Raw genomic sequence first — 16,573 nt, forward strand, 5'->3', positions numbered from 1 at the left:
AACTGCGACGGAAATGACTTTTTCAAAACTTGATTTAAAAAGGTATATTATATTTAAGCAGCCATGCAAAAATAGGACCATGGAAATAGGACAACGGACATCTGAATTTTAGTGTCTTGAGTTGTCACAATACAAAAATTTAAATAAATAACAAAATTTTTAATAAAAAACACTCACGCACACTTAAATCGTAGTACTTTCTTTATATTATCATTTAAGTCGTCCCGGTAGATTCCATAGTGGTCTATGGATCTATACTATTTTATGTGGTTTTATACTTCTGATACAGCTCAAGATCATTCTGAAGCTATTCAGGAAAGGTTCATGTTCATCTGTCCTGTGAATGTGACTTTACTATTGATACTTGCTCAAACCAAATGAGTATCTATTTCGATACTAGTTTTATCTAGTATCAATTAGTATCTGATTGTTTAATACCTTTGAAAACCAAAGACAAAAAACAAATAACTGTCACACTTTTTAATATTTCTTTGTCATGGTTATTGATCTGTTGCAAAGAAGGTGAGAATATAAAAAATATATACTTTAGAACATAACCATTAACACAAAGCATGTTCTCAGAGTTTGATGTTTATATCTGATCCATGTTTTGTTCCCAACCTAAAATGACCTGTATTCCCCTGTGCTGTGTCCTCTTCCAGGCTGCAGAGGTGGAGCAGCAGCTGTCCACTCAGGTCACTTCACTACGGGACGATTTCAGGGAGAAGAGCATGTCCACCAGCCAGCACATGACGAGACTAGAGACCCTACAGGCAGAGGTCAGACACTCTTATGTCCACTGTATCTATGCAACCTTGTTCTGTACATCTTATCCATAGCTTTTGGACTGGGGGAATAGGCAAAATTAGGCAACAAAGTCTGTAGGGATGTATTAGCAAAAATGATGAAAACAATAGTGGAGAAACTTTGCTGGGTCATTACTTGTGAAGACGTTCAAGGCATTATGGAATACTTTTGTGAAACCACTAACTTCAGAATATATGTGTGATTACAAGCAACAATGGGCCCAACAGAGATAAAAAAAGCACATTATATACCATACATTACCAAGTGGTGTTTTATATTATACAGTATTCAGCTGTATTTAAATAACATAAAATCTGTACTAGGCCTCCACTATCTCCATCAGTTTAATATAGCGGCTCTGTAGAATGTCGTGATGCCATCGGAAACCCAGCAATATTTATACACTCTTCAATTTACAGCAAGTTTATTTCATTATGGCAGAGTGCACAGGGCCCAGCAGTGCCCTTACATAATCCAATGTGAAAACCTTGGCACAGAAAGTACAGTACACTGCATTATTGAGCTCAGAGGGAAAACACAGTCACTTGTGTCTGTCTGAGAATATGGTCAGGTACAAAGAACAGCTGTCAGAAGCACTTAAACAATATGTCTCCTCTTTTCACCATTTGTTCCTGTTTGTGGGAGCAGCAAGGGCTAGAAGTGAGTTGTCTCCGGCCGCTGTCCTTGTCTTTGTCACTGCATGCTGCATGGAAAATATGGTCCATTAAAAACAGGGGTTGTCCACTGACTACACTCAAGAAACAGAGTAATCTCAACAAGGGTGAAGTCTAAAAAGAAAAAGTCTAAAGAACTGAACCCAGACTAAACCAGGATTTAAAGGTGCACTATGCAACTTTTCTCATGGAGCGTCTGCCAACTGCTTGTCTCCTAGACGTTATTGCTTGGCTTGGAATGTTCCACAGTACAGCGTTAAACTGTCTACTTCCATGGAGACAAGCAGCTGACTCTGCTTGGCCAAGTCGTAGGTCATATATGTGCAGAGGAGACCACACTCACAGTAAGAGTGCATGGTGTTTTTGAGCAGTGAAAAATGAAAATCATTCTTGAAGGTAAGTGTAATCCTGACCAAGCAATAGCATCACCATGGAGACAAGCTGTTCATGGACCATCCAGCAGAAAAGTATAGTGCACTTTTAACAGTTAGAAAAGAACCAAAATGAAATCGCAATGCAAAATTTAAACAAAATCTAAATAGGACTCAGATACAATCTAATTCTAACACTCAAGCTATGTTGAATTTAAATTTGTGAGTAGATTAGTGATAAAAGTATAGGATTCTCTTCAGAGTGCATAATGTAAAGAACATAGATTTTTAAAAACACAAAGGATATTGTGTGCTGTGCAGAGAACATTGTATTATCTAAATAAATACAGTATTTGCAATTTGAGTAAAAATTTTGTGGTCTATGTCAAAAAAAATACTCAGTTGTATACTTTATGAAATCTTTTTCTTTACAATTACATTAACTTCAAACTATAAGTCAAATGTTACATCCAGACAGTTACTCTTACACTTAGCTGAGTGGTATTTTCCTAAATACAGTTTCATTCTTACTTGAGTAATTTCTTGGACCACTACTTTGTACTTCTACTTGAGTAATTATTTGGAAATAATGGTACCTCACCTCTGATTATAGTGCAGTAAATATGATAAATATTATGTTCAGTGCATAATAAAAAACAAAGCTTTTTGCTATGCTGTTTTATTCACTCAGAAAATTGTGCAAGCTTTGTGGTGATTTCAGCAGCAGAACAGCTTCCTGCACCACTTCCTCTGTTTTTTTCTAGCTCCAGCGCTATGATAGCATTGTCCAGCAGGGAGCGCTGTTCCTCTGTCCTCCTCAGCACCTCTTTCAGTTGCTCCGGCTCTTTCAAAATAATCGCTTTCTTGATTATGTTTGTGGCGTTCTCTCTCCTGCTCCAAGTCCTGTTCAAGTCTACTGTCTGTCTGCATCCTGAAAGTTTTTCCCCCGTCTCTGCATCTCCTCCAAATTCTGGACCATGAATCATGAAGACCTTTTGCTTGGTCTCCTCTTTCAACTTTTTTTTCAGTTCTTTAGAAACTATTTTAGGATCAGTAAATGCACTCCCTAGTGTAGAGTTGCATTTTGGTCCATTGCTTGTTCTTGGCCTTCATCTCCTGCAGCTTGGACGTCAGAACCGTATTCTTCTTCAAGAGCAACTGTTTCTCTGTCTCCAACATCTGTTTTCTTCCACTGTTTGTTTAAGATGTCTTTGTCACATTTTTGAATCTGAAATTGCTGTTGCATTAGTTTGCTCTATTCTTTCTCCTTAACAACCTCTGTTTTAAGCTGTTGGATTTTTCTGGCTGGCTTGTCCATTTTCTCTAAACTTGGCTATTTCAACCTCCAGACTTGTATGTTCTATTTTTACGTTTCTGAAGGCTAAGTTCTGCCGAGTTGGCTCGATCCTTCTCTTGCATGTGGAGGTTCTTTAGGTCCTCCAGCTATTTCCCTCATCTTTCTCCCTGCATTGGGTTTCTTTGGTTAGCTGCTGTTTAATCTGCTCAATCTCCGTCTGCATGTTGATCTTGCAGTTTGCTTTGATATCAGTCTCAGTGATGAGTGGTCAGCTAAGCCCAAAAACTTAGCGTACATGAGTTCCATCCCTTCTCCAAATATGTATTTCAGATTTAGAAGTTTGATCCCACTCTTCTTGCTTCACGGATGTATTCGCCGAGTTGTTCCACAAGGTTGAACTTTCTGGAGGTCAATTTGTCATTCGTTGGTGACATTTTCAGTCCTTGCTCTTTGCTCAATAGCGCACTGTGTATCAGCTCAAGTGCTGGTTTAGAATGGATTGAACAGGTTGTCTTGGATTTGGACACTTTACAATGGACTATTTCATATATAGATGCAGATGTGTTTCTGTGCTAAATGTTGTGTATAAATCACTTTTTAACCACTTCCACGTCATACAACTCAAAATTTAGGATATATTATATTATTTTATTTAATAAACACTCTTTTGATCTATTATTTATAAAACTTCATAGTATTTTAATGGTATTCTGTTAATAATTTTGCCTTATGGTTATTTAAGCAGCATTCATAGATAACAGTTGTCTTTTGGGCCTGCTGTACAGTAGGGCCAGGAACAACAAAAACACATCGATTACACAGTACTATTTAGTGAATTGAACCCTATCACAATATTTTTATTTTGTTAAAGGTGCAAGGTGTAACATTTCTGATACAGGGCCTCTTGTCTATGAGGAAATATTTTTGCTTGGACTGGAATGCTCCACAATATGGTATTAAAATGATACATTATGGTCAACAGTGCATCTTTCACAAGGAGTATACAATCATTTTTGTTCATTCACTTACTGTGCAGTAAATTAACCACAACTAAGTCCTTTACATTTACAAATAATAATATGATATTTCTCAGAGTAGTTTTCAGACTCCTATATGAGTAAGATACTTTACAGTGCAGCAGTACTTTTAATTGAGTAGTTTGGCTTTGAGTCTACAAAGCTTTATGTTGTGCTTCTTGCACTGCTACTTTAGAGCTGCAAAATCAAAACGTATTATTTTGCAAACTTTTGCAGCTGCAATTATGTGTTTAAAAAGTAGGATTCTGTTTAAAATATAAATCCTTCTCCAGGACAAGAATCCCATAAATAATCCCATAAATATCAGAACCTATTTGTACTCTGTGGACTTAATTATAGGTACAACAATAGTTTTCTATATAGTATATTTTTTGCAGAGAATATTTTATCATCTAAATTAGCTTTTGTGATTTGAAGTGTATCAGCTCAAATTGATATTTTGATTTGACTGTGATAACTGTGCATTATATTATGAATTAGCTACATAACTTTCAAGCACCTTCTGAAACCCTCACTGGTGTTCCTTATTGCCTCCAACTAGTAGTCCATAACACAGTACAATATTACATACCAGTGTGCACATTAGTTGTTGCTTTCCAGATTGGATTAGTCAGACATGTCAAATCAAAAGGGTTTGAATATGTACAAGGGAGAAATAAATAAATAAAATGATTAAAGAATTAGAGAATCATCATGTCTCCCAACTAAACCAAAATACAACTTGCTTCACGTACAAACCCAATACCAATGAACTTGGAACGTTGTGTAAAACTTAAAAAAAAAAATACAGAATACAGTGATTTGAAAATCCATTTTAACCTATATTGAACTGAATAAATTACAAAGACAAGATATTTAATGTTCAAATTGATAAACTTTATTGTTTTTATAAAAAATATTCTGTCATTTTCAATTCGATGTCTGCAACATGTTCCAATAAAGCTGGGACAGGGGCATCTTTACAACTGGGTTACATCACCTTTCTTTTTAACAACAATCAATAAGCGTTTGGGAACTGAGAACACTAATTGTTGAAGCTTTGCAGGAGGAATCCTTTCCCATTCTTGCACAACTTCAGTTGCTCAGCAGTCCAGGGTCTCCATTGTTGTATTTTGCTCTTCATAATGCTCCACACATTTTCAATGGGAGACAGGTCTGGACTGCAGGCAGGTCGGTCTAGTACCCACACTCTTACCTCAATGCCACGCTGCTGTAACACGTGCAGAATGTGGCTTGGTATTGTCTTGCTGAAATAAGCAGGGACGTCCCTGAAAAAGACGTTGCTTGGATGGCAGCATATGTTTCTCCAAAACCTGTATGTACCTTTCAGCATTAACGGTGCCTTCACAGATGTGCAAGTTATCCATGGACACTAATACACCCCCAGACCATCAGACATCGGCTTTTGAACTTTGAGCTGATAACAATTCGGATGGTCCTTTTCCTCTTTGACCCGCAGACACGACCTCCATGATTTTCAAAAACAATTTGAAAATGTCAGACCACAGCACACTTCATTTAATGTTGGTTTTCGGCCTTTCCGCTTACGTGCAGAGATTTCTCCTGATTCTCTGAATCTTTTGATGGTTTTATGGACTGTAGATGATGAAATCCTTAAATTCCTTGCAATTGTACATTGAGAAACGTTGTTCTTAGACTGTTGGACTATTTGCTCACGCAGTTGTTCAAAGTGGTGACCCTGGCCTCATCCTTGCTTGTGAATGACTGAGCCCTTCGGGGATGCTCCTTTTATACCCAATCATGACACTCACCTGTTTCCAATTAACCTGTTCCCCTGTGGAATGTTCCAAACAGGTGTATTTTAAGCATTCCTCAACTTTCCCATTCTTTTGTTGCCCCTGTCCCAGCTTTATTGGAACATGTTGCATCAAATTGAGAATGAGGGAATATTTGCATAAAAACAATAACGTTTATCAGTTTGAACATTAAATATAATTTCTTTGTAGTTTATTCAGTTCAGTATAGGTTGAAAAGAATTTCCAAATCATTGTATTCTGTATTTTTTTAAGTTTTACAGAGCGTCCCAACTTCATTGGAATTGGGGTTGTATAATGAAAGAGAATTTAAAAACCCTTAAGACAATTCCCGTTTTCGGATGCATGACCTAAAGTAAACTAACTGTTTATAGCATGTAATTATGTACATACTGCTTGTTATTCACCACTTTACTCATTCATATATTCATTAATTTAAAACTTTTATTACGATGCATAGTGAGTGTTGTTGAAATGCAGAGAATAGCAGACTGCAGCGTTGCTCTATAATTGGGAGAGACCACATCAGAGCTAAATTTAGATCCACTGCAATGTCTGGGAGCTCCCACTTTCCAACGCACTTTCTATGTCATCCAGTGGTGACTAATGCTGGCTTTATGGTGTTGTTTTTGTTTTATTTGTCTGATGCTTTGGCTGTGTAGAATATATAAAAAAAAGAATGTTGATTGTCATGTATGTGAGGGTGTGGAAAAGCAAGTGTGCTTTTGCAGCGCGCAGAAAAGTAGGTTGAAGATGTAGGTCAGAAGCAGCTGGGATAAAAATTAACTAGACAGGGATTCAGTAAGATGTCTTGAGAATGCAAACCAATGAGACGTAACATTACACCATTGACAGGTGAAAACTGAGTTATATTTAAGTAGCAGCTAAATCTTTACTCAGATATGATGTGTTAGTCAAAGAAAAGTTTTGGTGAGGATTTGATCAAGTTTGACAAGAACCAAATGGAATTAGACAGACCTGATTCCAAACATTTCTATGTGAATACATTCATTAAAACATTAAATTTGCAAAGTTAATAATCAATCAAATTAATTGTATGTAAGTTTTTTTTTTTAATTTCATAAACTTGACTTATCTGTGTCCCCAGATATAAGGTAAACATGCTCAAATCAAATATAGCTTTAACAGTTCTAATGCTGTGGATCAGACCTGGATGACTGAAGACACAGACAATTCTAATGCTAATTTATTCTTAATTACAAAAATATTGGACATGATGTCATTTATTTATGTTATAATTTGGTGTTTTAGCTCTCGAGATGATTATCCAATCAGAAAGTCTTTCATTTGGACTCTGGCCTTGTTTCAAGAAGCAGGTTTAGTTCAAACTCAGACTTTTCTAATCCAAAAAAAGAAGTCACCTCAGAGTTTTCAGTTTCACAAAAAGAGTTAACCTAAAACCTGAGTCAGTCACCATGGTAACTCACTCTGTGAACCTAAACTGGTCCAGAACAAGTTTTATTCCTCTGACCCCAAGTTTAACCCCAAGTCTGCTCCTGAAGGAGAGCTTTGATTGGACTGTTTACTTTCCCATTCACAATATAAGGACAGTTAAAACTGAGTTTAATAATGAAGATTTAATTTTAAGTGAATTTATTTTCCACTTTTATAAATTGTTGTTTCAATTTGTAATTTATTATATAACACAAATCTCTGCTTATGATAAGTTATTAAATTAGTTTGTTCAAGTTTATCAGTTTTCTATCAAGCATAGATCAATGAATTTGGTTAGTGGTTGTTAATAAATATGGCACAGAAATATCTACTCACATATATTTTTAGTGCAAGATATGCAAAGTGATGGCATTTATTTCAAGTTTTAAAATAGTAAGCTTCAAAACTACCAGTGTGAAAAATAAATAAATAATGTGTTTTATGCATTATACTAATTATTCATTAAAATATTACTTACTGAATTTGACCTGTTCATGGTCACATGACTTCCTGTCCCTTTAAGATGGAAGCCTCCTGTGATTTATTGTTACCATGGTGAATCCTCTTTTCTGGGTTTCGTTGATCGTGGCTTCTCTCCTCAGCTGAACTCAAACTGAACAAACTTTGAGTGGTCTAACTCTGCTCCAAACCTGTTTTCTGAAACAGGAAACTCTGAGTTGGGCCTGAGCCAGGAATTAAACTCAGGGTTATTTCTACCTGCTTTGTGAACTAGGGCCTCTTTCTGATCATAATCCTCTACATAAAACCACAGCACCTGCAGCCAATCATTAATCAGTGCCAGTGAAGCCTCTGGTTCTGCTTTAAGTCTAAAGTTGACTAAAAGTTACAGTTACATTAGCTGTGTCTCTAACTCCCCATATTAAGACTTTTTAAAAAATGCATGAATTCACTGATCTGCTTGGGAACTTGGCTTGTCTGTAGTTTGATAGTTCACAAAAACAAATTTTCCAAATAGACAGAAACCAAAATTTGGTTGAATTCTTTTTTATGCTGCGATTGTAACTGGTATAATGAATGAGGACGAGAGCAGTGTGCTTATATCGCTCTAAATCCACATACAAATTTATCAACGAGACATTCCTGAAGACAAGGGTGGCACCGGACGCCCACTTAGCTCTTAGCAACTGCATTCTTCAGACCAAGGGGAGTAGCAGTCTAGCTTGTGCAAGAAAAGAGCTGTAGGAAAACAATGTAACCTTAAATCAAATACGTATATGTTTTGGTACCATTAACGATAAGCTCACAGCATATTTTTGGCATGGTAGCTTTACGTTCTGTTTATGTGATGGCTGTGTGGTATAATGGTGTAACTGGTTGCTAGATTAAGATGCTGTCGGAGAGGAAGATGGAGCTGGAGAGAAGGGTGAGTGCTGTGCTGGAGGAGAACGAGCTGTTGCAGAACACAGTGGATGAGCTGCGAGAGAGAACGCTGCTACTGGAGAGACAGTGCCACAACAAGGACGTACAGGTAAGATAGAGGACAAGCAGGGTTTTAACTGTACTTTTTGTATTGGAAGAATTGGTACTAAAGCATGTCTAAAAACTATACTAAACTGCTATTATGCATTATGCTATATTATTATGGACTACTGTAAACACAAACTAATAAACTAAGATAACTACTGTTGAAACACAAGTATTTTACATAACGTTTTTGGATTAGTTGGTGATTTACTAAAAGGAAAATAAGTAGTTTAAATATTGTAGAAAATAGAAATTTTTTTGTTTACTTTTGATGAGGAATTTCTGTTTTCTTGAAAAAATGTGGTTTATTTATGAAAACTGGTCAGGTAGCATGACTACTTATCTGGGTACAAGGTAACTTGTACCCAAATAAGTAGAAAGTACCCATAAATTATACAACGTGTCGGATTAACAACGCTAGTGGTATACTGGGTATACAAACAATGGTGATTGAATTAAAAATGACATTAACAACTTAAGGAAAACATATCTGAAACACATATTTTAACATATATATTCAATCGCTGTATATAACAATCCACATTAGAAGAGAGTAGGATTTTGGATTGTAGTTTTAATTAAAGGTTAGGAAGACCATAAATTACTCAATGCCCCACAGACTCTTTTTACACTAACATGGAACAATGGTTGGCGTTCCACTGGATTTATACATGAGCGTAATTGCCTTTGCGAGGACACGTACTAACTGTGTGATTGTGTGAACATGAATTTTGTCTCACAACCTCCCAGGGAACCCCTGGCTGATTATTACACTATAATAACCTCTTCTATGCTTCACAGACTAAATCAACTATTCTAGATAATGGACTCTCAGCTTTCCTTCTATTGTGACCCTTGTTTATTGCCATACCCAGTTTCGTCAGAGTCAGTTGGAGCTCCAGGAGGTGCAGATGTCCCACAGACAGCTGGGTGCCCGGCTGGAGGAGCTGACGGAGGAGCACAGCCTAACGTCCCTCAGCCCCCATCCATCCAGTCTGTTCTGTGAGATTGAACAGAGCATGGAGCAAGAGGAACTGGAGCAGGAGAGGGAACAGGTAACGCGAACATCTGACAAAAACACTATATCTGATATGAATTTGATTTAACCACACAGGTAATACACCTCAAACCTTATAGCTCTTGTTTATAGCCACATTAACTTAACTTTATTTTAGTTTTTGACTTTAACTTAAATCTTATCTTAAATCAAATTAAGTCTTCACCCTCTGCTGCCCTTTCGTATAAATACATCCATACAGCGTGGATTTTAATGGATGTACAATGTTTTGAATTATACATGGTTAAATACTAAGGTTTAGGTTTTCACAGGTAAAAAGGGGCTAATATGGGTCTAAATTAGGATTTAATTTATCTAAATTCAAACCTCAAATAGACATAGATAAAAAAATCAAACTTTAAAGGGCTCATATTACACTATTTTTTGAGATATTATATAATGTTGTTTCTTGCCTGGAATTGTGTTTAGTTTCATTCACACATGTTTAACACACAAACCATGCATATTTACAGAAAATACTCTATTTCAGCTTGTGATGTCATGTGGTAATACAGGATTGCCAATGACCGCTTCATGACATCATAAGATAGAACAGAGCATTTTGAGCTTTGAGATGTAGAAGCCCAATAACACAGGATTATGCAAACTTGCGTGAAACAAAACACAACTCCAGGTATGTTTCTGATGTGGTAACAACATTCTAGCATGACTTGAAGCAGACGTATAATGCAAAATCAACTTTTTTGAGCTTTTAACCATTTTATAGTTGTTTCCCCTTACCATTTACACTGTCAAAGTTGTATTTGGAGTGATTCATGCATATTTGTGCAATCTTTAATCACTTATTTTCAAGAAGCCATATGACCAATCATCAGCTGCTGTTTTCACCATTGCCCAGTATACGCCCAGTGCTCTTAACTTTGTTCTCCATTTTTATTTTCTTAATCTTTGGCAGCGTCGCCAAGTAATTTTGGTACAAATGTAAAAAAAAATCCACTGCTTGCTAGCGTGATCTGTAGCTATCCACCGATTGTGCTGACTCTTCGTTGTGATGACGTTTATGGCTCCCATTGGGCACCATGGTTTTCTAAAACTTTAGTGGACTTGTTTCTTTTATTAAGTCGTTTTAGATCAATATTGTGATTTAAAATCTCTAAATTATAACATATTGATCCACAGGTGTCATATATTATAACTATATAGCAGACGCAAGCAAAAGGTCTTCTTTAAATAGTCAATTTAATATAATATAAGACCTATAAAGGTTTGTCCCTGTTCTATTCTCACATAACACATCTAGATGCTATCTACCTTACTGCTGTCTGATAGTTTGCCAGCTTTGGCCTGACAGAAGAAGACCAGAGATCACAGATGAGAAAAGGTTTCACATCTGCCATCTACTGGCAACAAAAACACAGCCAAAAAACAGAATTTAGCTTTAAATGGATGTACCTGCCTTCGGGTCGGGGACAGGTCTCTCACTGTTGTGTCGGCCTACGGGCCAAGCAGCAGTGCAGAGTACCCGGCCTTCTTGGAGTCCCTGGGAGGGGTACTAGACAGTGCACCAACCGGGGACTCCGTTGTTCTCCTGGGGGACTTCAACGCCCATGTGGGTAACGACAGTGACACTTGGAGGGGCGTGATTGGGAGGAACGGCCTCCCCGATCTGAACCCGAGTGGTGTTTTGTTATTGGACTTCTGTGCTAGTCACAGTTTGTCCATAACGAACACCATGTTCGAGCCAAGGGTGTCCATCGGTGCACGTGGCACCAGGACACTCTAGGTCGGAGGTCGATGATCGACTTTGTTGTCGTGTCATCTGACCTCCGACCGCGTGTCTTGGACACTCGGGTGAAGAGAGGGGCTGAGCTGTCAACTGATCACCACCTGGTGGTGAGTTGGATCCGCTGGCAGAGGAGGAAGCCGGACAGACCTGGCAGGCCCAAGTGCATTGTGAGGGTCTGCTGGGAACGTCTGGCGGAGCCCTCTGTCAGGGGGGTCTTCAACTCCCACCTCCGGGAGAGCTTCTCCCTGATCCCGGGGGAGGTTGGAGACATGGACTCCGAGTGGGCCATGTTCTCCACCTCTATTGTCGATGCGGCTGCTCGTAGCTGTGGTCGTAAGGTCTGTGGTGCTTGTCGCGGCGGCAATCCCCGAACCCGGTGGTGGACACCGGAAGTAAGGGATGCCGTCAGGCTGAAGGAGGAGTCCTATGGCGCCTTGTTGGCTCGTGGGACTCCTGAGGCAGCTGATGAGTACCGGCGGGCCAAGCGTGCCGCGGCTCGGGCAGTCACAGAGGCAAAAACTCGGGGTTGGGAGGAGTTCGGGGAGGCCATGGAGGAGGACTATCGGACGGCCTCAAAGAGATTCTGGCAAACCGTCCGACGCCTCAGGAGGGGGAAGCAATGCTTCACCAACACTGTTTACAGTGTGGGTGGAGAGCTGCTGACCTCGACTGGGGATGTTGTCGGGCGGTGGAAGGGAATACTTTGAGGATCTCCTCAATCCCACTGTCACGTCTTCCGAGGAGGAAGCAGAAACTGGGGACCCAGAGGCGGACTCGTCCATCACCCTGGCTGAATTCACTGAGGTGGTTGGCAAGCTCCTCGGTGGCAAGGCTCCGGGGGTGGACGAGATCCGTCCTGAGTACCTCAAGTCTCTGGATGTTGTGGGGCTCTCTTGGCTGACACGTCTCTGCAACATCGCTTGGCAGTCGGGACAGTACCTGTGGAATGGCAGACCGGAGTGGTGGTCCCTCTGTATAAGAAGGGGGACCGGAGGGTGTGTTCCAATTACAGGGGAATCACACTCCTTAGCCTTCCCGGTAAGGTCTATTCCAGGGTACTGGAGAGGAGAATCCGACCGATAGTCGAACCTCGGATTCAGGAGGAGCAGTGTGGTTTTCGTCCTGGTCGTGGAACACTGGACCAGCTCTATACTCTCCATCGGGTCGAGGGCTCATGGGAGTATGCCCAACCAGTCCACATGGGTTTTGTGGATCTGGAGAAGACATTCGACCGTGTCCCTCGTGGTGTCCTTTGGGGGGTGCTCTGGGAGTATGGGGTCCGGGGCTCTTTGCTAAGGGCTGTCCGGTCCCTGTATGACCGGAGCAGGAGCTGTGTTCGCATTGCCCGCAGTAATTCAGACCTGTTCCCGGTGCATGTTGGACTCCGCCAGGGCTGCCCTTTGTCACCGGTTCTGTTCATTATATTTATGGACAGAATTTCTAGGCGCAGCCAGGGGCCGGAGGGGGTCTGGTTTGGGAACCACAGGATTTCATCACTGCTGTTTGCAGATGATGTTGTCCTGATGGCTTCATCGAGCCAGGACCTGCAGCAGGCACTGGGGCGGTTTGCAGCCGAGTGTGAAGCAGCTGGGATGAGAATCAGCTCCTCCAAATCCGAGGCCATGGTTCTCGACCGGAAAAAGGTGGTTTGCTCTCTCCGGGTGGGTAGTGAGTCTCGGCCCCAAGTGGAGGAGTTCAAGTATCTCGGGGTCTTGTTCACGAGTGAGGAAAGGATGGAGCGGGAGATTGACAGGCGGATCGGTGCAGCGTCTGCAGTGATGCGGTCGCTGTATCGGTCCGTTGTGGTGAAGAAGGAGCTGAGCCCAAAGGCGAAGCTCTCGATTTACCGGTCAATCTACATTCCTACCCTCACCTATGGTCATGAGCTCTGGGTAATGACCGAAAGGACAAGGTCGCGGATACAAGTGGCTGAAATGGGTTTCCTCCGCAGAGTGGCCGGGCGCACCCTTAGGGATAGGGTGAGGAGCTCGGTCACACGGGAGGAGCTCGGAGTAGAGCCGCTGCTCCTACACATTGAGAGGAACCAGTTGAGGTGGCTCGGGCATCTGCTCAGGATGCCTCCTGGACGCCTCCCTAGGGAGGTGTTCTGGGCATGTCCCACCGGGAGGAGGCCCCAGGGAAGACCCAGGACACGCTGGAGGGACTATGTCTCTCAGCTGGCCTGGGAACACCTTGGGGTCCCACCGGAGGAGCTGGAGGACGTGTCCGGGGTGACGGAAGTCTGGGAGTCCCTGCTTAGACTGCTGCCCCCGCGACCCGGCCCCGGATAAGCGGAAGAAAATGGATGGATGGATGTACCTGATAATACAATTGCCTACATGTAGCCTGCCTAATAATACCCCTGTTTTCCCTTGTCCTCTGCAGCTGCGTCTCCAGTTGTGGGAGGCGTACTGCGAGGTGCGCTCCCTCTGCTCTCACCTGCGGGGGAATGACGTCACCGATTCGGCCCTGTCCACAGACTCCTCCATGGACGAGTCCTCAGAGACGTCCTCTGCCAAAGATGTGCCTACAGGCAGCCTCCAGGCCAGTCTACTGGAGCTCAAGAGGCTCACGCAAAACTTGCTTGATGGCAATGAGTCCACGGTAACATATAACACATATATAACATACTGTGCCCTCTACTTATATAGAAACTCTCAAATAATACTTTAATAATTGGCATCAAAATGGTTCAAGTAGCTCAGCAAGCTACACTAATTACTGCAGTTTTTAGTGGTAGTATATCAGTATGTCTATTCAAACCTATAACTATTCATGCTACAATTCACAAATAAGCTATCTCAGATTCTTCTCCAGAACAGATTCAAAGCCAGTAAAAGTGGAGTTTGAAATGGTTATGTTTTTATTACTGACAACATTAGATCCAAGCATTTTCCTCAGAAATATTTTATCAGCAAACATTCCCAGAACACTGACATCCAAATCTTCATGACTCACATCAGGAAATTTCCAGTAAAGGCCAAATAACATCCACATGCTGGATAAAGCTAACAAAACACATCTTTTTATTATTAATCAAAACACATCTTTTTAGTATTAGTCCAGTCCACTGAAACAGTCCGTTTCAGTGGACTTGACTGATGTAAATACACTGTCGAAACACAAAACTGTTAAATTGTTAATATATAAATAATAGCAATGTCATTAACACAAGGCAAACAATTGCAAATGTATTTGTTCAACAGGTGTTAAAAGATAATATTGAAAATAGTGCCTCCTGGTGGCTGAAATCATTTAACCAAATTCAAGGAAAAGTAAACTCTTCTTTCTTCTTTAATTGCAGTCAATGGTGAGAGTGAAAAAATGTTGTGACATGATTCATAAAATATACAAAATGGTCCCAAATGATATGCACTCCATAAATACATTAAACATTATATACTATTGCTGATATGATATTGCTGAGAATTAGAAAAAAAAAATAAATAAATAGCAGGATAATAGACCTTTTAACAACTAAAAAAGGTTGAACATTTGGGAATTTTAATATTTTGTAAGAAAATACCAGATAATTGACTGGGATATTGTCTTCTACAGTCATCTTAGCGAGAGCAACATCATCATATTGTACTTTCTTCCTTTTTTTCATGAGACTTATGCATCATTTAAAACCCTGCAATGAAGTGTTGTTTCATTTCTGTGTCCTAGGGCTCCCGGCGCAGTGAGGAGGAGCTGGCGCTGGAGGAGCAGGTGAGGAAACTGGGTGACGAGCTGCGGGAGGTGAGAGAGCTGTACGAGTGTGAACAGGAGAAGAGTCAGAACAACGGTGCGGAGGTCCTTCAGCTACATAACCAGGTACCACTGCACGCGGCACTGATGGAACAAACACCACCAGGTACCACTGCACACGACACTGATGGAACAAACACCACCAGGTACCACTGCACACGACAATGATGGAACAAACACCACCAGGTACCACTGCACACGACACTGATGGAACAAACACCACCAGGTACCACTGCACACGACACTGATGTAACTCTGGTAGGTTTAAATACGCCTAAAATGTTATATTGTTTGACTGTTTAGTGTTTTATTTTATGGCGTAAGTTTAAGATAAGGCTAGCAGGCCATGTTCCCTTGCTTTAACATAATCCTGTTCCTAAACGTAACCAAAACCTAACCTTAACAATTTCCCTAACCTTAATCATAACCTGTTTCGTAACTGAAAAAAACCCCAGCCCTGTTTCTAAACTTTTTCACTTCAAATGACCAATCACAGCAGACCGTCCTCCCAAACTTACATTCTAGCATTAACCCAACATGCATCCAGGCACCTCTGCACAAGGCACAGAAGTAACAAACACAGCTCACAACCAGATACCACTGTGTACGGCAATGCTGTAACAAAAACAGCCACACTGTAATGAGGGTAGAGGTGTTCTATCTGACATCTACTGCTGATAATGAGAAAATATGAGAAAGACAAACTCAACAGAATCTTGAGCACCTGTCAAATCAAAAGTACAGTCTTGTTTTGTCTGCTTTAGTCCTCAGTGGACTTAGCGAGCAGAGGGAATACTGTATCACTATGTTAAGGGTTTGTGATGATATTGGCTGAATGGTTCTGTACACCTGTCTGATGTAATGCTATGATGTGTCCTGTAGATGGCGCTGCTGTCTGTGGAGATGTGCTCCTTGCGGGAGGAGAATGAGAGAATAAGTGCAATGTCTGAGGTTCGAGAGCCCAGTGAACAGCTCCAGAGTGCCATCAGGGACCGGGACGAGGCAATTGCTAAGTACGATATGAATTATTGGAACATATGACCAATTTTAGTGTGTGTGTGTGTTGTATAAAAATGAGGAGACCACAGGAAGAGTAGTGACTGAGCTAATAGGGATCT

At 40.7% G+C, this 16,573-nt stretch overlaps 1 protein-coding gene across 2 annotated transcripts in view; it reads left to right on the forward strand.

Annotated features, from left to right (window-relative positions):
• The window catches only part of bicdl1 (BICD family like cargo adaptor 1), a 34,870-nt gene that overhangs the window by 16,148 nt on the left and 2,149 nt on the right, over positions 1-16,573 (forward strand). The window contains exons 3-9 of one of the 2 annotated variants that reach the window (XM_055224133.1): positions 663-779; positions 1,456-1,467; positions 8,759-8,905; positions 9,777-9,956; positions 14,091-14,309; positions 15,375-15,521; positions 16,338-16,468. In XM_055224133.1, the coding sequence (XP_055080108.1) occupies positions 663-779; positions 1,456-1,467; positions 8,759-8,905; positions 9,777-9,956; positions 14,091-14,309; positions 15,375-15,521; positions 16,338-16,468 (953 nt within the window). The remainder of the gene's footprint in view (positions 1-662; positions 780-1,455; positions 1,468-8,758; positions 8,906-9,776; positions 9,957-14,090; positions 14,310-15,374; positions 15,522-16,337; positions 16,469-16,573) is intronic. The other variant, XM_033972923.2, reaches the window with a different exon arrangement.

The sequence above is a fragment of the Periophthalmus magnuspinnatus genome, chromosome 9 (assembly GCF_009829125.3).
Source record: "Periophthalmus magnuspinnatus isolate fPerMag1 chromosome 9, fPerMag1.2.pri, whole genome shotgun sequence".
NCBI classification, from domain to species: domain Eukaryota; kingdom Metazoa; phylum Chordata; class Actinopteri; order Gobiiformes; family Gobiidae; genus Periophthalmus; species Periophthalmus magnuspinnatus.